The sequence below is a fragment of the Pristiophorus japonicus genome, chromosome 21 (assembly GCF_044704955.1).
Source record: "Pristiophorus japonicus isolate sPriJap1 chromosome 21, sPriJap1.hap1, whole genome shotgun sequence".
In the NCBI taxonomy this organism is placed as follows: Eukaryota; Metazoa; Chordata; class Chondrichthyes; family Pristiophoridae; genus Pristiophorus; species Pristiophorus japonicus.
Window position 1 is genome coordinate 50,394,422 of NC_091997.1, and position 24,764 is coordinate 50,419,185.

General features: G+C 42.0%; 1 protein-coding gene across 16 annotated transcripts in view; it reads left to right on the top strand.

Annotated features, from left to right (window-relative positions):
* Positions 1 to 24,764, top strand: part of tanc2a (tetratricopeptide repeat, ankyrin repeat and coiled-coil containing 2a) — a 1,120,879-nt gene that overhangs the window by 1,052,068 nt on the left and 44,047 nt on the right. For all 16 annotated transcript variants that reach the window (XM_070864738.1, XM_070864743.1, XM_070864740.1 and 13 more), the window contains 5 exons: positions 148 to 241; positions 15,022 to 15,155; positions 15,271 to 15,394; positions 17,908 to 18,083; positions 19,872 to 20,004. In XM_070864738.1, the coding sequence (XP_070720839.1) occupies positions 148 to 241; positions 15,022 to 15,155; positions 15,271 to 15,394; positions 17,908 to 18,083; positions 19,872 to 20,004 (661 nt within the window). The remainder of the gene's footprint in view (positions 1 to 147; positions 242 to 15,021; positions 15,156 to 15,270; positions 15,395 to 17,907; positions 18,084 to 19,871; positions 20,005 to 24,764) is intronic.

The window sequence follows — 24,764 nt, forward strand, 5'->3', positions numbered from 1 at the left end:
CGCAGTATTTTGCTTTAGTATAGAATGTCTACTTATCTGCATAGCCTGGAATCAGACAATGTAGGATATGACCCTCAAAAATCAGCAACAAATTACCTTTATTTTCCTGATCTTATGCTTGTAATATTCTTCTGCACTTTATTTCAGATTGTCTCATATTTACTGGATCTACCAGAAAAGGATGAAGAAGAAGTGGAACGAGCTCAGATTAACAGTTTTGATACTCTTTGGGGAGAAACAGGTATTTACAGGCCCAAATAATTGAGTAAATCACAGATGTGTGTATGTGTTTATATGCTGGTAGTAGAGCTCCATTGATGGTGTTTCATGTACTAAACCTAAAGTAATGTTGAAATTGTATTTACAGACGTATGAATGCTGGTGGTGAATTTACAGCTGCCAGACCTGTACCAGCATTGTTATTAAAGGCCAGAAGCAAAACCTGAGCCAACGCTGCTATTAGATGCGATTAGCTCTAATATCAATAGTTCACATATACATAGTCTTCAAATCATACTGCCTGCAGTTTATTCTATTGTGTCCAATGATGCCTGCCTTTTTTATTACTGGCTAACTTGATCAAATTGAGTAAATTATATTTTTATCTTGTCAGTTTACTGCTAGATTCCCAAAGATTACAGTACCTGAAGTGCTGAGGGAACATCAACTTGCTTTAGTTAAAAAAATGATCAATTGGTACAAGATTTACTTTACTGGAGAGCTGCCAGCGATGCTGGACCTAACACCATTACTCAGCAGCAATATTAAATTAAATAAGCACTTGACACGGTCAGCGTTCAAAGCATGCCTGTAGCTGAGAGTTTTGTTTGGCATTCCCACTCCCGCACCTTTACCACTGGAGCCCCCAAGGATCTATCCTTGGCCCCTTCTATTGCCCCTCAGTGACATCATTTGCAAACACAGCATCAGGTTCCACATATACGCTAACAACACCCAGCTCTATCTCACCACCCTTCTCTCTACCCCTCCACTGTCTCTGATTTGTCACACTGCTTGTCCGACATCCAATATTGGATGAACAAAAATTTCCTCCAACAAAATATTGGGAAGGCTGAAGCCATTGTCTTTGATCCCTGCCACAAATTCCGTTCCCTAGCCAGCGATGCCATCCCTGACAACTGTCTGAAGCTGAGCAAAACCAATCACAACCTTGGTGTTGTGTTTGACCCCGAGATGAGCTTCCAATTACATATCCGCTTCATCACCGTGACTTCCTACTTTCACTTCCGTAACATCCCCTGACCCCCACCCTGCCTTCGCTCATCCGCTGCTGAAACCCTCATCCATGCCATTGTTATCTCTAGGTTTGACTATTTCAATGTTCTCCTGGCTGGCCTCCCATCTTCCACCCCAATCCAAAACTCTGCTGAACATATCTTAACTCACTCCAAGTTCTGTTCACCCAGCTCCCCTCTGCTTGCTGACCTACATTGGCTCCCAGTCCGACAATGCCTCAATTTTAAAACCCTCATTCTTGTTTTCAAATCCCTCCATGGCCTTGACCGTCCCTAACCAGTCCTTGCCCGGCATTGAAGCACATTTGATCAGCTCCGCTGGGCAGGCCACATTGTCCGCATGCCAGACACGAGGCAAGCGCCCAAAGCAAGTGCTCTACTCGGAATTCCTTCATGGCAAACGAGCCAAAGGTGGACAGAGGAAATATTACAAGGACACCCTTAAAGCTTCCCTGATAAAGTGCAACATCCCCCCCGACACCTGGGAGTCCCTGGCCAAAGACCGCCCTAAGTAGAGGAAGTGCATCCGGGAGGGCGCAGAGTGCCTCGAGTCTCATCGCCGAGTGCATGCAAAAAGCAAGCGCAGGCAGCGGAAAGAACGTGCGGCAAACCAGTCCTACCCTCCCTTTCCTTCAACGACTATCTGTCCCACCTGTGGCAGGCACTGTGGTCCTCGTATTGAACTGTTCAGCCACCTAAGGACTCATTTTAAGAGTGGAAGCAAGTCTTCCTCGATTCTGAGGGACTGCCTATGATGATGATGATGCACAGTGCAGTAGACACCTCTGCTCCTTTAAGATGCTCCTTACAACCTTTTGGTCATAGAATCATAGAAATTTACAGCACAGAAGGAGGCCATTTGGTCCATTGTATTTGTGCCGGCTGAGAGAGAGTCATCCAGTCCAATCCCACTTTCTAGCTCATGGTCCGTAGCCTTGTAGGTCACGGAACTTCCAGTGCATATGCAAGTACTTTTTAGATGCTCAGATTTGAGCTGCTATATCTGTTCTGGAAATATCCCATTTAGCAAAACCACACTACTTTCTGTCTTGATGCCAGCTAGCGATCCATTCTGCTACTTGTCCCCTGACTCTGCACACTCTGACCTTGTTTATCAGTCTATTACAGGGTACCTTATCGAAGGTCTTTTGAAAATTTAGATAAATTACATCTACTGCATTACCATGGTCTACTCTCTCTGTTACCTCTTCAAAAAATTCAATGAGGTTGGTCAAGCAAGACTTTCCCTTTTGAAATTCATGCTGACTATTCATTACTATATTTTTGGTTTCTAAATGTTCTTCAGTTTTCTCCTTTAGTAGGGATTCCATTATTTTTCCTACCACTGATGTTAAGCTGACTGGTCTATAATTCCCTGGACATGTTCTATCCCCTTTCTTAAATATAGGTATTACATTAGCTATCTGCCAGTCCTCGAGCACTACACCTTTTCTAACGAATTATTAAGTATGTGTAGTAATGCCTCTGCCATCTCTTCCCGAGATTCTTTTTGGATGCAATCCATGCAGACCAGAGGTTTTATCCTCTTTGAGTTTGATTAGTTTATTTAATATAGTCCCTCTTTTTATTTTAAATGGACTTATCTCATTACTAATCTCGTCATCCAATGTCATGTCCATCTGTTTTATCTCCCTGGTAAATATTGAAGCAAAATCGTTACCTGTGGTATTAGCCTGAATATCCCTTAATGACCCATTCCAATCTTTTTTTTATGGATGTGCCTGTAAAATATTTTACAATTTTGTTTTATGTTCCTTGATAATTTAATTTCATAGTTCCTCTTTGCCTTCTTAATAGTTTTTTTGACTTCTCTCCTAATCTCTTCGCATTCTCCCTTATCATGCACTCCCCTGCTGTCTATGTATTTATATATGCCTCTTTTTTTAATCCTCAATTCTTCCCTTATGGCTTTATTCATCCATGGAATCTCATTAATATTTAGTTTGTTCTTTCCTGTTAGCGGAATATATTTTTTCTTCACTCTGTTGTACACTGTTTTAAATGTTTCCCATTGCTGTTCTATATCATTGTTTGCCTATATTGTTTCCCATTTTATTTTCCCAAGTTCTATTCTCAGCTACTTAAATTCAGCTTTTCTCCAATCTATTACTCTGGTTTTCGTCATACTTGTGTCCTTCTCAATTATGATCTTAAAGCGTATTATATTATGGTCACTATTGCCTAGATGTTCCCCTACTTTTACTTCTCTTATCTGCTCTTGTTCATTCTCCATTACTAGATCCAATAGCGAATCCTCCCTTGATGGGCTTTTTACATATTGAGTTAGAAAGGAGTCCTGTACACATTGTAGGAACTCTATTCCCTTATCCCCATTACCTACCTCTTCTCTCCAATTAATATCAGGGTAGTTGAAATCCCCCATGATTATTATTCTATGTTTTTTCACTCATTTCCCTAATTTGTCTGCTGTTTCTTCCTCCACCTCTCTGCTACTATTAGGTGGTCTGTAGACTACTCCTATTAGTGTGATTGATCCTTTATTATCTTTTATCTCTATCTCTATATGGATTCTACTTCTGTCCTGCTGATAGCTGCGTCACTTTTTTCTACTGCCATTATGTTGTTCCTAATAAGTACAGCTACACCACCTCCCCTTTTTCCCTTTCTATCTTTTCTAACTATGTTATACCCTGCAATGTTTAATTCCCAGTCCCAATTTTTCTGTAGCCATCTCTCAGTAATCCCTACTATGTTTGGTTCCTCGCAACGTATTATTGCCTCCAGCTCCCCTATTTTATTATGGACACTGTGCGCATTGCTGTACAGACAGTTTTAACTAATTTTTAAAAGGATTTCCTCTCAATTTATGCTTAACCATCTTTTTAGACTATAACTCTGTTTATTCTCTTGCCATCAATGTCCTCGCTTATTTTATTCTTTCCTACGCTCTCTTTTCTAGCTTTGTTTATATTTAGGCTGGTTACGTTTCTTGTAGATCCCTCCCCCCCCACACCCCACCCCAGCTTACTAGTTTAAAGTCTTTGCCAACTCCCTATTTACCTTTTCCACTGGGACACGAATCCCATCATGGTTCAGGTGGAGCTCGTCCCACAGCTCTTTCCTGTCCCAGAACTGGTGCCAGTGTCCCATAAAAAGGAACCCCTCTTTCTCACAACAGCCCTTTAGCCACGTGTTAATTCTCCTGATCTGTCTGCTTTTATGTCAATTTGCACGTGGTTCGGGCAATAATCCAGAGATTATTTCCCTCAAGGTCCTGCTTTTTAATTTAGTGCCTAACTCCTGATACTGTTTCAGCAGGACCTCCTCCCTGTTCCTACCTATGTCGTTTGTTCTAACATGGACCATGACAACTGGATTTACCCCCTCCCTTTCAAGTTCATCTCCAGCCACCATGAGATATCCCTTACCCTGGCACCGGGTCGGCAACACACCCTTCGGGATTCTCGTTCGTTCTTGGCTGCAGAGGACGCTATCTATCCCCCTAAATATAGAGTCCCCTATCACTACCACATTTCTATTCTGCTTTTCCTCTCCCCTTGGACAACCTTCTGAGTCTTGGTACCTTGATCTGCATTGTGGCTGTCTTCCCCGCAGTCTCTCTCCTTGTCCTCACAGGCAGCGAGCACATTGAAGCTGTTGGACAGGATCAGTGTCTGCACTGCCTTCTCAACCTCTCCTAAATCCTGCTACCTTCAGGCATTTGTGGACATGCACTCCAAGGTCCCTTTGTTCCTCTAAACTTGTCATTATCCTACCATCTATTGTGTATTTCCTTGCCTTGTTCGCCCTCCCCAAATGCATTACCTCACACTCCTCCGGATTGAATTCCATTTGACACTTTTCTGCCTGCCTGACCAATAGATATTATAGATATCTTCCTCACTATCAACCACAAGGCCAATTCTTGTATCCTCTGCAAACCTCTTAATCATGCTCCCTACATTGAAGTCCAAATAATTAATATACACCACAAAAAGCAAGGGACCTATTACTGTGCCCACTGGAAACAGCCTTCCAGTCACAAAACACCCATTGACCATTACCTTTTGTTTCTGCCAACTTGCCACTTTGCCTTGGATCCCATAGGCTTTTCCTTTCCGACCATTCTGTCATGTGGGACCTTGTCAAAAGCCTTGCTAAAATCCATGTAGACATCATCAAACACACTACCCCCATCAACCCTCCTTGGTACCACCTCAAAAAATTCAATGAGGTTAGTCAGAACCTACCCTTAACAAATCCATGCTGACTGTCCTTGATTAATCTGTGCTTTTCAATTAATATTGTCCCTCAGAATTTTTTTGAATAATTTGCCCACCTACGAGGTTAGGCTGACTGGCCTGTAATTACTCGGTCTATCCCCTTCTCCCTTTTTAAACAATGAGACAGCGTTGGCAGTCCTCCAGCAACACATCATCTGGCCTGATATCTCCTGTGGCTTGGTGCTGACGTTTTGTTTTGCTATCACTCTTGTTAAGCGCCTTGGGATGTTTTGCTTCGTTAAATGCACTATATAAATGTAAGTTGTTTATTTAAAAACTACACGTACTCCTGTGCGAGTGAGCCATTTCTGTCAGTTGAAAATATTAAACCATTACAGTGAGGAATTGAATTCAGAGTCATATATTGATTTTAATTGAAAAAGGTGTTGTTCCAATGTTACAATCAAATGTCTTGTACCAGACAGGCTATTCTTTTTTATAACAAAAGCAAAATACTGTCGATGCTGGAATCTAAAATAAAAACTGAAAATGCTGGAAATCTCAGAGGGTCGGGCAGCATCTGTGAAGAGAGAAACAGAGTTAACGTTTCGGGTCGATGACCCTTCTTCAGAACTGGCTAGTGTCTGAATTCGGCTCATCGTCCCTTTTGTCTCTCCAACCTCTCCTGCTTTCCACCCTATCACAGACCTTCCCTTTTGTTTCTTTTTCCCCTCTTCCCCTCCCCCTTTCAGTACTTCTTAAGAATATGTTCTTTTCGAACACTAGCCAGTTCTGATGAAAGGTCGTCAACCCTAACCGTTAACTCTGCTTTTCTCTCCACAGATGCTGTCCAACACGCTGAGATTTCCAGCATTTTCTGTTTTTATTTTTATAATGTGCATTCATAGCAAACCCCAAGTGGAAATGATTACAGGCATCAGCAATTTGATGCAGTCTCTGGTTGTTTGTGTACTCTATCTGCTGCAGAATTGAATGGATAGGGTATAGGTTCAAACCCACAATTTCTTTTGTGCTATGCTGACCTTCACTGGACCTTGAAGATTAGGAAGGCAAAGGAACTCTGAATCTAAAAGAGACATTTTTATCAATACATTTTTAAGGACAGTGTTCTCCCCAGTTCTTCCCTTGTGCTTTTGTAACAAAATGTTCGGAAGTGAAATGAGAGACAGTTATATAGGTGAAGACCAGGCATTTGTGCACTTTATCTGTAATCAGTAGAAAGTAGTCCTAAATAAGAATAAAATATTTTGATGAATGAGCAGTGGAAAAAAGCCAGAACAGGTCAGAAATGACCAGATGTAGCAAAAGAAAGCAATGAAACCTATCAGAGATGGAAGGACAAGCAGACTGATGTTACTTGAAAGCTGTTACATTTCAACTCAGCACAGTGAGGCAATAACTTGCCCCAAGTGCTTTGACTAAAGTCCAGTTATACTTACTGTATGAAGTATTTCTGAGAGTGATCCAAGGGAAAGCAGAGCTTGTGCGTGTTTACTGAAAGCGTGTCCAGAGTTCTGTTCTCTCATCCCCGACTGCCAAAATGATTTATGGAGTTGGAAAAGAGCAGACAGGAATAGAAAGCTGTTTCATATCATACAAATTTCACCATCAGAACAGCAAACCATTCGAGTACCTTTTAAACTGGATGCTTCAAGTTTAAAAATTGGTTCCAGGCCATTACGCTGCGCTTACAGTGTGAGATCACTTTTTTCCAGTGGTTTCAGCACCAGTGCCAGACTGCTCATTTCTGTATAATCAGCAGCTTTGTATTACAGGTTTAGCGTTAGCACAGTGCAGAAGATTCATGCATGTTTGTGTGCCTGGATACACTGACTTAGTAACTTAGTAAGTTGGATTTATTTTAACCAAGTTTTTTAGTTTAGTAGTCTCCTTCTTCTGCTTTATGTCGCCACGTGTACCCTTCACACCTCTAACACTAGTCTTCTCCTTGTCTCCACCCCACCGTTGATAGCTACTCTGCCCCAGTTCCCTCTGCCTTGTCATCTGTCTCTTTACTGCTAAACAACTCCTTAAAAACCTTTCTCTTGCTATTTCTCTTGACCATACTTTGTGTGAAAAAGTCGTCATAACACATCTTGGGTTTTTGGGTGTTGGTGATCAATTTCTTGTTTTGTTTTGATAGCTTTTGACTGGTTCTGTAACCAGGTGAGGAGGGAATAAGAGGATTTCTTGGGAGTGTTGCTATATTTCTGGTTTATTTCATTTTTCTGTCTTTGAAAGAAGATGATAAAACATACAGATTAGATGCACAAATTCACAGAGTGGCCTGTTTTAAACACAGGAACAATCACAACAAAATCTTGCATAAATAGCTTTCCTTAGAAGGACCAATGTTTTTCAATGCAGCTCCATAGTGCCCTCTAGTGAATGTCACTGATCTAACCGGCAAACTGACCTAGAAATCCGGGGGTTTAGCGCCAAGCATTACCTCCAGATTCAGGGAGAAAATGGCGGCCGCTGCACTATCGCCTATTGCCGGCGGGTTTGCGGCGGCGGCCGCCATTTTCAGCAGGTCAGCAGCGCTGCCATTCCTGCGCTCATCGAAAGTATCGTAATGAGTCGGAGCATGACCTCAGTCAGTGTGCAACGCCCTCTAAACCACCTCAGATGGATGCCGGAACTTCAAACTCCTCCTTTGCCAAGGTTATATTTTTATTGTTTGCCCATCAGTGTGGGGGTGGGAAGGGTTACATTTTCTGGCGGCTTTCCCGGAGGCCTATAGTGTTTGTTGGTCAGTATATCAATGGGTGAACTCCATTGCAACATCTGAAGATCGTCTCTGATGAGATCTAATTTTATCTTTATGATATGGTCACCAGCCCCAGCAAGTCTGGACTCAACTGCTTAAGATTTTAAGGAGGAAAGAGAGGCAAAGAGATTTAGGGAGGAAATGCCAGAGCTTTGGGCCTTGGCACCTGAAGGCACGGCCACCAATGATGGAGTGATTAAAATCAGGGATGCTCAAGAGGCCAGAATTGGGAGGAGCGCAGATATTTTGAGGGTTGTGGGGCTGGAGGAGATTACAGAGATAGGGAGGGGCGAGGCCATGGAGGGATTTGAAAACAAGGATGAGAATTTTAAAATCGAGGCGTTACTTAACTGGAATCCCGTGTAGGTCAGCGAGCACGGGGAGATGGGTGAGCGGGACCTGATGCAAGTTAGGACATGGGCAGCCGAGTTTTGGGTGATTTCAAGTTTAAGGAGGGTAGAACATGCGAGGCCAGCCAGGACTGTGTTGAAATAGTCAAGTCTAAAGGTAACAACGGCATGGATGAGGGTTTCAGCAGCAGATGAACAGAGACAGGTGCGGAGTCGAGCGATGTTATGGAGATGGAAATAGGCGGTCTTAACGATCGTGCAGATATGTGGTTGCAAGCTCATTTCGGGGTCAAATATGACACCAAGGTTGTGAACAGTCTGGTTCAGCCTCAGACAGTTGCCAAAGAGAGGGATGGAGTCAGTGGCTAGGGGAACGGGGACTAAAAACATGGCTTTGGTCTTCCCAATATTTATTTGGAGGAAATATCTGCTCATCCAGTACTGGGATCAGCAAACATTCACCATGCGACCACCAGGGATCAACCATAAAGCTTCCTCTCTGTTTAATTCTGCATTTCAAAAAGTACCTTTGTTGCTGATGGCTCCATCTGCAGACACCAGCTGGGATGTCATTGGGAAATGTACAATGGGTTAGTCAGTCAGGATATGAATGAGAAAAGCTGATTAATGTTTCTTTCCTCACAGTTCTCATATAGTCCTTGCCTTGTGTGGCTTTGTAAATTAAGTGGCCGTGAAATTTAGCCCCTTAGCTCCAGCTGATGAAGCCGGTATCGGTGAAAAAATGGCAGCTGCCTCGCTTTCGCCCACTTCCGGCGCGGAATGCTGTGGCCACAATTTTGGGCAGGTCGGCAGCGCTCCCATTGTCTGCGTCACTGCAAATATGGTAATTAGTTAGATTGTGACATCAATCAGCATGCAATGCTGACTTGACGCATGATCTGCTATTTTGGACGTCACTGCTCCATTAACGCCCTCTTCAAAGCACGCACAGCTGAACATGTATTCAGTTGTATGAAGGACCCCACACCAGCACATCTTAAAGGGACACACTCAAGTTTCAGTCAGTTTAGATTTTTGTTTTTATACTGGTTTCTTTATTAGATTAGTGGCTTGGTGTAAGATATTTTAAAAATTGTTACTGTGAAGGGACTGCAGAAAGTGTTGCTGACATTTGCATAAGAACATAAGAAATAGGAGCAGGAGTAGGCCATATGGCCCCTCGAGCCTGCTCCGCGATTTAATACGATCATGGCTGTTCCGATCATGGACTCAGGTCCACTTCCCTGCCTGCTCCCCATAACCCCTTATTCCCTTATCGGTTAAGAAACTGTCTATCTCTGTCTTAAATGTATTCAATGACCCAGCTTCCACAGCTCTCTGAGGCAGCGAATTCCACAGATTTACAACCCTCTGAGAGAAGAAATTCCTCCTCATCTCAGTTTTAAATGGGCGGCCCCTTATTCTAGTTCTAGTCTCCCCACTCAGTGGAAACATCCTCTCTGCATCCACCTTGTCAAGCCCCCTCATAAACTTATACGTTTCGATAAGATCACTTCTCATTCTTCTGAATTCCAATGAGTAGAGGCCCAACCTCCTCAACCTTTCCTCATAAGTCAACCCCCGCATCCCCGGAATCAACTGAGCTGCCTCCAAAGCAAGTATATCCTTTCTTAAACCAAAACTGCACGCAGTATTCCAGGTGTGGCCTCACCAATACCTTATATAGCTGCAGCAAAACGTCCCTGCTTTTATAATCCATCCCCTTTGCAGTAAAGGCCAAGATTCTATTGGCTTTCCTGATCACTTGCTGTACCTGCATACTATCCTTTTGTCTTTCACGCTGCAGGATCCCCAGCTGCCGCTGTACTGCAGTGCAAGGTTTTCGCTCTTAAAGGAAGGCCTCTGAAAACACTTGCTCCCAGTCCTGAGGGCTCTAGTTGTAATCGCTCTTTGGGCTGCAGCATGAGATGGAGCAGAGACAGCAAAGAGGACAAGCTGCTCGCAGAGGGAAAAGGAAGGAAGCAACCTCTGTTCTCCCTAAGCTGAACGGCTGCGCGCCCCGCAGTTACTTCGAGAATGCCATGCACCAAGCGTTGCGTGCCGCACAGTCACACTGGAACTGGCTCTAGTGTACAGGTGCTCTTTTCAATTGCATCCACAGACTCGTTCTTTAGGCCCACAGAAGTGGGCTTCGGCGGGTGCACGCTGGAGCCATTTCGGCGCCTGCGCACTGGAACCATTTTGGCACCTGTGCGCTGGAAGCCACTATAACCCGGAGCCCTTAGCCACCGACAATGAACTGCTGCTGAATGCCGATACTGTGCTGGGAGTCCACAGGCCTAAGTCTCAGGAAGGGTAGGGGAGATACAAATGGAGAAAGGGGGAGATAAGATTGGAGGGAGGGGGAGAGGAAGATAAGATTGCAGAGAGGGGGAGATCAGATTGGAGAGGGGAGATAACATTGGGGAGAGAGGAGGAGGAAGCGGGAAGCGAGAGAGGCAGAAGGAAGGAGGGGAAGAGAGGAATGGGAGAGGGAGGAGAAGTGATGGGAATAACTTGTAAGATTTCTTAGAAAGTTTTTTGTAAAATATTTTCAGATGCAATAATATAGGCCCATAATTTGCAGTCGGGGGTTTCCTGTGGGACCACAAAAATTTCTACAAAAGTACCTGTTGTTCTGGGAGTTTTGGAGACTTCTGGTGCTGGGCCACTACATGAAGGTTTATCAGTCGTAAGAATTTGAAGGACATTTGCTGGACAGGACTTGAGCAAATAGCACAACTCCCCACCTGCGGAGGCCCTTTGGTTTCGGAGGCGTGCCGTCTATCGAGAGAATTTTTGACAGATCGCAAGTTCCGGGTTTTATCGCATGCGCGTCACATGCCTAAACCCACAACTTGCGGGGACCCCATGGGCATGTGCGTACCCCGGACGTGCCTGCAGGGAGCGTGAATTCAGGCCCATAGATTTTGGAAGAGCTCCTGTGACCTGTTACTTTTGGTGTTTAAATAAAGCCACTAATCGTGTTTAAAAAGCAAAAAAGAGCAACTGATTTCATGATTTGTAAGTGTTTGTCTCATTGTCTCATGATGATTTAAGACGGTGGCAATATGGCATTACTGTATATATACTTTTCTGTGGTTGCTGTTGTTGTTAAAGTTGTTGTAATAACAATTGTTGCCCACGAAAATTTGCCCACTGACAAATAGGTCACGCTCAAAGGAGTTTCGTGGCCTGCTCAGTACAAAAAAAATTAGAGGGAACATTGGAGGCAACCCAGACAGCCCCCTTCTGGCAGGGATATCCGGAACCAAATCATCCACCTGCGGTATTAATGAACACAACCTCAAATCCCCTTTTAACATTTATCCCACACCTTACCTTACCATTGTTGCTGACCATCACAGCATCCTTGGCCACACTGCAGAAATAAAAGCCACCACAAAGCAAATTTTCCAATCCAATTTTATGCAGATATGCATCCAATATTACATCAAAAAATCAGCTAATCACCCTTGCGCATTCTTTTAGTGACTGTCTTGTGTGTGCCTTTGCCTATCCTACTGATGTCACACAGAGCTACCCCAGTGGCTGCAGCATGGCTGCTGACTTTCAGTGGGGGAGACTGTAGATGGCCTTGAAGGATGACCTCGAGAAGCTGGTGGCTGGCAGTGTAAAAGCGAGTGACAGTGCTTCTCTTTTTCTTCATTCTTCTCTTCCTCTTCTTGGTCATCCACTGGCTGGGCAGGCTGGATTTCTTGAGTGTCTAAAATGAGCAAGGCACAAGGGTAGGGTAGTGGGGAGGGGGTAAAGCAGGAGGTGCATGCTTACACCATGTGCAGATTGTAAATCAGAAGATATTGTGGGATGAGGGGGAAGTGGGATGTGGGAAGGAGGATAACATATGAGGATACAGGCATCTTGTATTCTTTCAGCCCGGCCGCTGGTCAAGGGCTCAGCCATGCCCCTGCTAAGAATGGCCAGCACCGTCTACTCCAAGGGGTAAGGCGAAACTAGGAATGTGAGGTGTTCCTCATGTTTGATAAAGATTGTTGGTAGGTGAGTGATGGGGGAGGTGGGGGGTGGTAGTGCAGTTGATAGGAGATGTCATTTGAAGGTGCATTCACCGACTTTGACCACTCGTCTGAGGTCATGAAACGCCTTTGGGGATTGGAGCCAGGTCCTGGGGACAACACTGATGGCAGTGACTGGCTCCGAAATCTGGTCCCTTCTTTCTGGAGGGCCTCAGCCCTCTGTGGGGAGAAGACCTCTCTTCCAAGTTTTGGCCTCTGCACAAAGCTCAAGTGCTGCGTCCGAGACCCTGGATGCCCTTTCCTGACCATTTGTATTAGTGCTGAAGCACTTTTAACATTCAGCAGAAGGCAGCTCATCTTTAAGAGCTGCAGACTGCCTTTATGAGGCACAGGCTAGCTTTAAGTAAAGCATCTGTTTTCACGAGGGACATCAAGAACATGGACACCCTACTGATTCACAGCCTGCCTGCGTGTTCAGGGTGGGCTATGTGCTACAATCATTATAGTTAGCAGGCAGCACGAATTTGATGGCTGCTTGAGGTCCTTTGAACAGACGCAGGCATATCGCGCATCTCTGTGCCAAGCCCATTTTTCAGCGCCATGGAATTTCACCCCCAGTGTTTTTACATTACTGGATGTTTTACTATGTTAAAAACATTATATAAATGCGAGTTTTTGGAAGTATCAAAGGGTTCTGCTGACATCAAAAACATGAGCAAGTTTGAGCAATTATTACAGTGCCTTAACCACAGAGTGAACTTAAAGTCTTGAAGCAATAGGGTGTCTATCACTTTGTGATTATCCATACTGTGAATATTGTGGGATGGGTTAACTCAGTCCTACCAAAATAAATCACTTCAGACTTCTCTGTGTTAAATTCCATCTGCCGTGTGACTGCCATTTTACCAGTCTGTCTCTGTCCTCTTGAAGTCTGTTGCAATCCTGCTGATATATACTACATTTCCCAGTTTTGTGTTATCTGCAAACTTTGAAATTATGCCCTATATACCCAAGTCAATTTCATTAATATATATCAAAAAGGGAAGTGATCCTAATACCAACCCCTGGGGAACTGCACTGTATACTTCCCTCCAGTATTAAAAACAACCGTTCACCACTACTCTCTACTTCCTCTTCCTTAGTCAATTTTGTATCCATACTGCCACTATCCCTTTAATCCAATGGGCTTTAATATTGCTAACAAGTCATCCACCCTCTTGGTTACTTCATCAAAGAACTCAATCAAATTAGTCAAGCACTATTTGCCTTTAAAAAAATTCATGCTGACTTTCATTAATTAGCCCATACTTTTCTAAGTGCCAATTAATTTTGTCCTGGATTATTGTCTCCAAAAGTTTTCCCACCACCGATGTTAGGCTGAGTAACCTGTAGTTTCTGAGTTTATCCCCCTCCCCTTTTTTGAACAGGGGTGTAACATTTGCTATCATCCTGTCCTCTGGCACCACTCTCATCTAAGAAGGATTGGAAGATTGTGGCCAGATCCTCCGCAATTTCCACTCTTGCTTCCCTCGGTAACCTAGGATGCATCCCATTCGAACCAGGTGTCTTTTCTACTTTGAGTACTGCCAACCTTTTAAGTGCCTCCTCTATTTTTATTCTATCCAATCTCACTGCTCACTGCTACATCTTCCTTTACTGCTACACTGGCAATATCCTCTTCTCCAGTGAAGACAAATGCAAAGTACATTTTTAATTCTCGTCCAATCAAATGTATCACTTGGACACCATAATCAGCTTTCAAATCTATTGATTTTTTTGGCAATGAACAGAAAGCATGCAACTGAAATGTAAAAGCACATATTATATTTAAAGGGTTAGTGTTGTAATAATATCACTTTTATGATGTGTTCCATTCTATAATTTCTATGATTCGCATAAGAAATAGAATCTGGAGTATGGTTATAGTTCTGGTCACCTAACCACAGAATGGATTTTCTACTTGAAAGGTACAGAGGTGAGCAATGCAGATGGTTCTGGGTGTCAGGAATTTTAGTTATGAGAGAAGGTTAAGTATATTGGGCTCTTTTTCTTTGGAAAAGAGAAGACTTTAAAGTGACCAAAGTGGAGAACATGAAGAGGATTGGCAAAGTTAATCCAGGCAATTGTTGTTTTACTGTGGTAAGGGGTTCAAGTTTCAGGAGATAAAAGTATAAAAAATTAGGAATAAGACAGGAATTCAGGCAAAACATTTTTCCTCAAGGGGAATCAGTTGCCAGGGAAGTCCATTGAAGTGGGCAATAGAAGAGGGTTCTGGAGGCAGTCTGGTGGTGATTTGAGTGATATGGAAAGAAGATGGGTAGCTGGGCTGAGATCTTTAAAAAATGAGTGGACCTGTTGGATTCAATGACCTTGTTCCTCAAAATTCTTATGTATTTCTGAAATGCTATGTTCATCTGTTCTCAGCATTGACTGCTGCAGCTGGACGAGGAAAGCTCGAAGTGTGCAGACTGCTGTTGGAACAAGGAGCAGCAGTGTCGCAGTCCAACCGGCGGGGGATTGTCCCACTGTTCAGTGCAGTGAGGCAAGGGCACTGGCAGGTGAGCCGACTACCTCAGCCCCTTCTCACCGATTTGTGAGAATTCCTATCATTCATACTTTATAAAATTGACAACTAACTACTTGAAAATGATTCCATATTGTATGTGTTTTCAGATTGTGGATTTGCTGCTAACTCATGGTGCAGATGCAAATATGGCGGACAAGCAGGGCAGGACCCCTCTAATGATGGCGGCATCAGAGGGGCACCTGGATACAGTGGAGTTCTTGCTTGCTCAAGGTTAGTTTCAGAGATTGATTGTTGAGAAAGCCAAACATTTTGTAATTCTTCAAATTTGCAACATGCAAAAATATTGCTGTGGAAGTATGTTGATCATAAAGGTTATATTAAGTTTGGTACAGCCCCAAGTTAGATGGAAATGGATTAGTAGAGGTAATGTGAAAAGTGGTTTCCACCCCTCAAATATTTTCTCCTCCTCTCCTGAAAGTGTTGACTCTTGTGGGAGCACCGTTTCTCAGACACTAACAGTCTCACCTAAGTGACTATTCTTCATATGCAAGCCTAGACATAGGAACAGAAGGAGGCCATTCATCCCCTCGAGCCTGTTCTGTCATTCTATGAGATCATGGCTGATCTGTACCTCACCTCCATTGTACCCACCTTTTCTCCATATCACTTGATACACTTGCCAACAAAAATCTATCGATCTCAGTATTAAAATTCCAATTGACCCGCCATGTCACTCTTAGCTGTCTTGCTGTATAATTTGTGAACTTCATTCCCTAACAACTAAAGGAAATATCACTTAACAATAACATGGTCAACTCAAAAGACAAATAAATATCGCCTTAATTAGTATAGATACTATAAAAAACAAAAATGTTAGAGGAAGGTGCAAGGTAGTAATTGAGGGGATTCTAGTGTTGTAAAATGCTCCAGTTCTCTTCCAGTTAATTATATCACCAGATCCACTTGATGCAACTATTCCCTCATATCTCACTGCCAGGCACTTGTATTCCTATAGATAGTATTCCACAGGATGGTATTAGGAAATGCACAGCCCATAACCCTAGGACATGTGTGTTACCAACGTCATGAGGTGGTTGATTTTTTGCTTATACAAGTGTTCCTATGACGACCACTGCTGGGCTGTTTGCTCTGTCACTATTACACGTAAGTGTACTGTCAAACCAAGTAAGACCTAAGATCGCCTTGAAAAGAAATGGATCCTTTTGACTACTTGTAATGAACATCACTGAATTTATTACTAGATGAAACCCATGCAGTTGGAAAGCCCTTTCTTCTGCAGCAATTATTATTCTTCATCTTTAATAGGGCACTTGATCTGAGAAATATCCTGAACAGTTTGTAATGAATGAATTTGTATGTTTGAGATTCCTCTGGGTGATTTTTTTATAAATTGTATAAAAGTGAACAAGTTAACACGTGTCAAAATAATGCACACAGCAATTTCACATAAATGCATTTATTACAAGTACAACTGAGAGTATTCCAGTTGAACCCTTGTTATATATTTGACAACATTCAAATGGCAATCAGTGAAACCAATAGTATGCAGTTTACTCCATCATTTTTGCCGTGGCAGTCTGTAACCTATCAATTATGGCAAATATCAGTGAAACGATTGAAACCTGCTGTCTTGGCATGTTGGAACATGAGTAAAGGCCAGGGAAAAATCAGCCGAAGGCTATTTTCCGACAACCAGCTGAAATGAATATCAATGAAAGATTGAGAGCCGTCTCTTCTTCCCCCATCTCTGTTTTGGACGGTACAGGGTTTGACGTAACCAAGAGCACATAGGGCGAAAAATAGCTTCAAGAGTGAGTGTGTTGTACTGGATGGGGGATAACGCAGGTATAATTATTGCAGATTCAGTATTGCTGCTTGCTATGCCCCTGCATGTACAGCAGTTGCGAAGGATGCAGTAAGATTGGGCTTGCTGTTTTTTGAGGTGGCCACCTGTTTCTAAAACGCATTAGCACTGAGTGAGGTGTCAAACCAAATTATAAGATGTCTGCAACCCAGAATGTGTTCTTCCTGAAAGAGGAAGTAATGGGAAATATAAAAGGAGAGGACAAAGTCCCAAGACAAGTGGAGTGCAATGTACAGTATCCAGAATGTAGTGCTGCTGTTTTTCTGAAACCCATAACCGGCTATAAAATGTGTTCATATTTGACATCACCAGAAATGCAATAATTTCTGTGTTTGTAGGACATGTTGACTATAAACAATCAATTGTTCAGAGTCAGATAAATGGTCATCTTCAAATGACCTGAAAAGCAAGGTAATAATCAGCACCTCTGCAAGGAGTCCTGATTTGTTTTTCCAAATAAGGCAGTGGTGCCCAGCACATGTTACTTGTTTCAGAATCTGAGGCTGTACAAAGGCTCAACAGTATATTATACAATGTCTGTGATCCCGGATTATAGTCGCTCAACCATTGGTGGCCGTGCTTTCTGCTGCCTAGGCCCCAAGCTCTGGAACTCCCTGCCTAAACCTCTCCGCCTCTCTACCCCTCTTTCCTCGCTCTTAAAAACATACCTCTTTGACCAAGCTTTTGGTCACCTGTGCTAACTTCTACTTATGTGGCTCAGTGTCAAATTTTTAGCGGATAATACTCATGTGAAGCGCCTTGAGATGTTTCACTACGTTAAAGGTGCTATATAAATACAAGATGTTGTTGTGATGAATGAAGACCGTGTCAGGAAACTAGATGGTCACTCCACGTCTCTTTTAATTGCTCTGCATTGTGTGTTCTCTGGGTTCTACAGGAGCAGCACTTTCACTGATGGATAAAGAGGGATTAACTGCCCTCAGCTGGGCATGTCTGAAGGGTCACTTGCCTGTGGTTCAGTCCTTAGTAGAAAGAGGTGCTGCCACAGACCATGCAGATAAAAACGGACGGACACCTCTGGATCTTGCTGCATTTTATGGTGATGCAGATGTTGTAAGTATCTCAGATATATGATTAGTTTAACTTTCTATCGATATAAATACAGGCAACTCTCGATTATCCATACACAGATCTAATGGAGAACCTACTGCAACGGCACTTTAAAAAACTGTTGCATATGTGAATACCAGCTGACGTAATGAGGGTTGTCACTTCGTCCCCAGTCAGGAACAGATGAAAAACAAAACCTATACTGCAGTCGGTTCTGGTTACTTACAGGGGTGTTAAATCATTGGAGGGGATCCTTGGGATAGATGAAGTTCCAATACACATGATAATGTCCTGTGTACAGCTGCACCGAGCTGGACATTTCGCTGTTTTTCTAATCTCAGCACCGGATAACAAGCTGGTCCCAACTGCAACAGAAAGCAACGCAAAGCTCCTGTCCAACCTACAGTAATCATTTTTGGTCTTTGACGCGCTCTTACAGCCCTGGGTGCAATGAATTATTTATTGAATGTTCCCACTCCAGAGAGTTTAAAAATATCCGCATCCAACACAATAAGGTTCACCGTGTCCTTGCCCGTGGTTTTACCTTTCTCTCCACGTGAAAGACCACGGATCAAATTACAGGAGCATTTAAATTACAGCGACATTTAAAATCAAAACATAACTAACACAGACGATGTGAATCCATTGTTATGTATTTTATTACCTTCACGCTAAGATAGCACGCACTAAGCCTTTGTGGTTGGTTCTATCACCGTCAAATATCAGCTCTGAGAAGTGCACTCGCCCTAGCGGCAAAATCATTTACCCAGAATAGCCCAATCCCCGAGAGACCCGGATAATCGAGAGTTGCCTGTCCTCATTGTCACTTATTTTGGAGTACTGGAATTTCTCTCTGCCTTCCTTTTCCAACAGCTATGCCAGAATGGAGGGATGGGGGCATGGAAACTTAACAATGGGGATAGATTACTTCACCAAATGCATTGTTAGTCTGTCTTTCTCAAACTTAAAAAGCTAATAATCTGTTTATAAATATCTAATAGACAAAAACTGTAAAACCTAATACCTCCTTTTTAACTGTGCAAAAATACCTTAATTGGTCATTAAAAATAGTAATGTTTTTGAGTTCCCTATCACTGATTAGCTATGGTAAATACTTCTAACCAAGCACTTTGGCCCAGTATAAAAAATTTGATCTTTATTTGAAGCTTGAACAGCGCCCACTGTTTCATCTGAACACCAATTTCACAAATATTTTAATGTGGTTGCAAACAGCTTTATGTATACTGAGGGGAGAGATGATATAATATAAAGCCGTGGAATAGTCTTTTTTTTTGCAATGTATCATTATATTGACCTGAATGGTATTCAGAAATTATTTCTGAATTGCTGATTCAGAACCAAAATGTTTAGAAAACTAATGGGTATTTCATAAGCCACTGGCGCAGTTACTGTAATCCTGACAATCTTAATCTTAGTTACCTGGAATGCTGTTCAGTAATGCCTCTCACTCTTTCCCCCTGTATGTCACCTTTTTTGTTTGTAAGGAGAATTTTTTCCACTCCAGTATCTATCATTACCTTTATTCTTCTGTTTCCTCTCAACTGTACTCATTCATTTCTAGATTTTGGCAAAAAAAAATTGAGTGGCAAAATTCTGCAATATATATATTGAAGAATTTTGCCACTCAATATATATTTTTCCCTAGACTGCATTGTTGTCTGTGTCTCCTTGTGGTGTTCCTGACCCCTGGCCAAAGTGATAGATCCTGGATCTAAGGTCACCAGAATATTTAAGCCCTTGATATATATATTTTTCTTCACTTGGTGATAGGTGCAGTACCTCGTGGACCATGGAGCAATGATTGAGCACGTGGACTACAGTGGCATGAGACCTTTGGACAGAGCAGTGGGGTGCCGCAATACAGCAGTGGTGGTCACCCTCCTGAAGAAAGGAGCCAAGATAGGTAGGCCTCTTAGAGACAGTCCCCCCTCCCTGCAATGAGTACCATTAGACTTACTGGAATAGATACGCTTTTCATTAAAGCGCAAGACTAGGCTTGAAATTGTCTTTTAAGGGGCAAAATAAATTTGTATTCACTTTTGCGTGAGATATTTCAGAGCGTGACTGCATGTACTTTAAGAATCATTCATTCAAACACCATCAATTTAATATTCATGGATTACTTTTCTATTTTGGGAACATTAATATGGAAACAACGTGTCCAGCCTTTGGTGTCAAATTGAGAGTAACCTATGATCGTAACATCTTCGACGCTAAATTAAACTACGATTTCATGCACCTTAATGTTATGTGCACTGCATTGACTTTGAAGTCACTGTATTTCAACATTGTTAAATATGGCAATATATGGATGCTGATATTCTAGATGGCTCTGGCATGCTGTGACCTGGAAACCCAGAGGAGCTTATTTGGGATGCTAGGTTATCTCAAACTTTACATCTGAAACATGTACAACAGCATAATCTGATAACTAGATTAACATAATTGGGATTTTTGGATCAAGATATCTATGTAGAAAATGTATGCATATAAAACACTTAAGAATTTTAATAGTCGACATCTGAGTCCAAATGAACCTCTGCTATTCAGAACTACTATTGGGAAATAAAACAGCCATGGATAAGTTTCCAACAGTTACATAGCTTTCATTATCCAGCTTTTAAGTAATTCTTTTGAGATACGAATCCTGTTCACATGCCTTCCATTGCCAGTGAATAAATATCCATTGTAATTGATCCATCAGCTGCATGAAAGAATCTAGATAAGTTGCCATACCACAGATAAAATGATAGAACAGTTAGAGGTTACCAGTGAGGCTATGAAAGGTTGCCAAAGTGCAGGGAAACAGTTAAAGTTTAATTTGAGCGGTATCCTTTGTATTCATGTCACAAATTTATCATAATCAATGAAGACTTTTCTGGGTGGTGACACGTGACCTTCTCAGCTCTTACATTTTGCTGGGAACAGTGCAAATATAGTCCCTAGCTCTGAGAATGGGAGAAACAGTCAAAATCAAGAAGTAAAGCTTAGTGCCATTGGGAATTACACTACTAAAACTCTAGATTGTATAAAAATATTTCTAGTATTGCCCAACCAGATGAAAGTTACCAAGGGTGCAGATCAGTTTTTATATTAAATTAAATTAGATTTTCAATTTGAAATGCAATATATTTGGCATATTAAACATATTGGGCATATTGATGGTATTTAGTTGCAGCTCACTAAATATAAATCATTCTTTAATAATAAATGTGACCAAAAACTTTGATTTAGATTGACTGTAATGTCTTAAATTCCCATACATTTACAAGAGGTTCAGATAGAAAAGAAACAAAAATGTTTTACTTTACTGTGAATTAGATTACATCACTAGAGGAAGATTTAAGGAGACATGGTACTGGGAATGGTAATACTTCCCAGTTTTTCTCACTATTGTTTACTTGCCCAGACTAATATCTTAATGGCATAGATTTGTGCTCCCATCTGTTCCCAACTCCATGCTGCTATTTTACTATTGAACAAGAGTGTCCAAGCTTCATGTATTCATGGGTCACTAACGTGCTTACCATACAGTCTCGAAGGCCAAGTATGAAGTTTAAATCTATGTTCCCATTAACTTGTTGATTCTAACAGATTTTGATTCTGAAACAAGATTTATCCACCACTGTGCCAGCAGCACTAGACACGGCCCTTTTCCAACCTCCAGGTCCACAAAATCGGAAAAAAACAAACCAGCAACTAAGAAATATAAGACCTGGAGGGCTGATCACCCAAATTTGGGGCCTGTACGTGGCCCATGGGCAGTAGTTTGGACACCTCTTTTCGATCTTATTACCTCCTTCAATATAGTCTCATCTGATACTTTACTCTATGGTGAGAATGTGGATGGAAATCAGCTGCCACTTCCGCGTATCGCTAGATCCACGAGATCATCAGATTTCTGTCCCTCTGTCATCAGCTTTCTGTACTTTTCTGTATCTGTTGACTCACTAACACGTTATTTCTGTTGCTGTATACTAATAAAAACATTTTCTGCAATGATAGCGCTGTTTTCCTTTGAGTACCTGACATGGTCTTTTGGAAGTTCGGACAGTGGTCGCTAGGAGTGTGTCAGTATTTGCAGGGTAAACTTGAAAACTATTACTGGTGTAGATGGCTCCATGTAAAATAAATCTACATAACAACAGTGACTACATTTCACATCCAATTAATCGCTTTTTGGAGCACTTTGGAACATGATGAGGAAATGATAAGGAGCCATATAAATGAAAGTTTGTTCTTTTTAGCATCTCACCCATGTGGGACAATCCCTCTCATTGTGGGCAGGGAGTGGGGTTGGAAACGGATTCTGCATGTGGCAAGTTCCACAATTGCTGCAAGAGATGCGACAGCAAGTTCCACTTTTTTGATGCCTCCAGATGCAAAACCTTCCATCAGGGCCCAAACATTTGACTCGGGCTACTCGATCTTTGTGCTGCTGTGAGATTTCCTTTCTGTTACATTGTCTCCTTTCTGCACTATTCTTTTCCTACGGGACCCAGTTAACTCCGAACCCTTCTGATTGGTATGGAGTGATGATTTGAGCTATACAGTTGATTAAAGGGGAGTGTATATGTTTTTTGTAGACTTATTCAGGCTTCAATAGAACTAAAAATGACATAAACTGCGAAAAGAACACAAGAACAAGTACAGATGAAGGGAGGTCATTCAGCCCATCTTCCCATGGGATCCTCTTGTCACAGCACCCAACTGCCTCTTTGAATAACTCCAGACATTTTGCCTTAAGTACCTCACCCAGAAGACCATTCCAGATGTTAATTGTTGTATGAAGAAGTGCTTCCTGATATCGGCTCTGAACTTGCCTTTTCCCAGTTTGTGCCTATGTCCCCTTGTCCTGCAATTGTGATTTAACTTGAAATAGTGCTCCGGATTAACCTTTTCTATATCACATAGTATCTTGTGTACCTCTGCAATGTCCCCTCTCTTTCACCTCCTTTCACAGGTGAAGAGTCTGTGTGTTTCTAATCATTCCTCATAACTCGGTTCTCTGACTAGGGATCAGCATCATGGACCATCTTTGGGCAAAGACCAGTTAAATATTTTGCACAGGGCCTGCTTCATGCCTATGTGTGTTCACTGGTACCTGGGAGTACCTAAATTCTGTTAGAGGAGATGTAAGAAATTTGGAGTGAACCTTCATGCCGTTTCATCTACTGTAGAAAATATAGTTAAATGAAGTTAAGTCTCTAACAAATATTGGATGTTGGATTCTTATATTTTGTGATTGCTAATGAGCACCCACAACCCATGCATGTGAAAGTCAATCAATCTTTAATATGCAGCTAGCAAGTCATGACCCAGGCAGCCCTTCCATTATAGGTTGCCTGAATCCAGATCCAAGGAATGTTGCACAGTTAAACCAGATCACACATTTATTTCACTTTAACCTAGAGGAATTCCTTAAATTTTGGTCCCATGAGTAACGCTTGAGGTCGCAGGAAAGCAGAACACTTACTGAGATTACCACCATGAAGGAGAGTTCAGACAAAGCAATAGGTCTTATCTCTTCTATCTATCACTTTCTTCACTGGCATCTGGACATTGTCCAGAGAAACAGTTCTATCATGCATTGATGCACTCAATGCCTTTACTGATGAGGATATACAATGGATTAATTTAGGAAATTTTGTTTTATTGATGCTTTCACTTCTCTTGCAGAGTGTTCAATTGAAGCGTGACACTGTATATTCAAGACTACTGACATTGCCCTTTGCTAATCTTCCCCTGACTTCCACATGTTACCCCTTCCTCTCCTGATTGTGATGACTGATATAAGGGTGTAGTTCCACAGGCACTAACAATCCTCCTGTACCTTACACCAGTGGTCAATCTTAATGTGTGATTTCAGAAAATGAGAGCTGGCAGTGTATTTGACGGTGGGGCAATCACAGCCAAGTCTAAACCTATCCTTCCTGTTTTAATAACCTTCTGTGGAAAATAAAATCATCCAACTTCACCCTTCATTTTTCTCATGATAACCCTGAGTATATGTACTCCCATGTTACTGATTTTCTAACCAGTGGTAACAATAGTTTGCTATTTACCCTGTTAAACCTTTCATCATCCTGAAAACCTCTTAGATTCCCTCCTTAATCTTCACTGTTCCAATGAAGAAAGATCTGATTTTTCAAACCTTTCTTCCTCGCTATAACCTCTCCTTGCTGTAACCTCTCCATGGCTCTTAATATTGGCTTCCGATATTGGGAAACCCAGAACTGCAACATAATATGCAATATGTGGTCTAAGCAATGTCTTGTACAAATTCAACATCACTTCCTTGCTCTTATATTCAATGCCTCTATACAAAACCCAGAATTCTACTTGCCTTTTTATGGGGTTTTTTGGTTCAACTGCACTCGCAACTGCACATTGGTGTTTCCTGAAGAGAGTGCAATAACATTTCAGATTTTGGTCATGTTAGGTGCTGCCATGCAGCTAATTACCTTCCAAGTTCCTCGTGTCCCTTCCAATTTGCCTTTAAATCAGCAACAAAAAAATTACTGTTCTGAATAATAATATAGCAGAGTTAAAGATGAAGGTAAGTGTAGGTAGTACTTCCAATGTATGGTACTTCCTCTTCTTAGTAAGTTACTATGTTTAAAAAGTATTATTGCCTTGTTGGAGATATTTTAAATTTAGTGT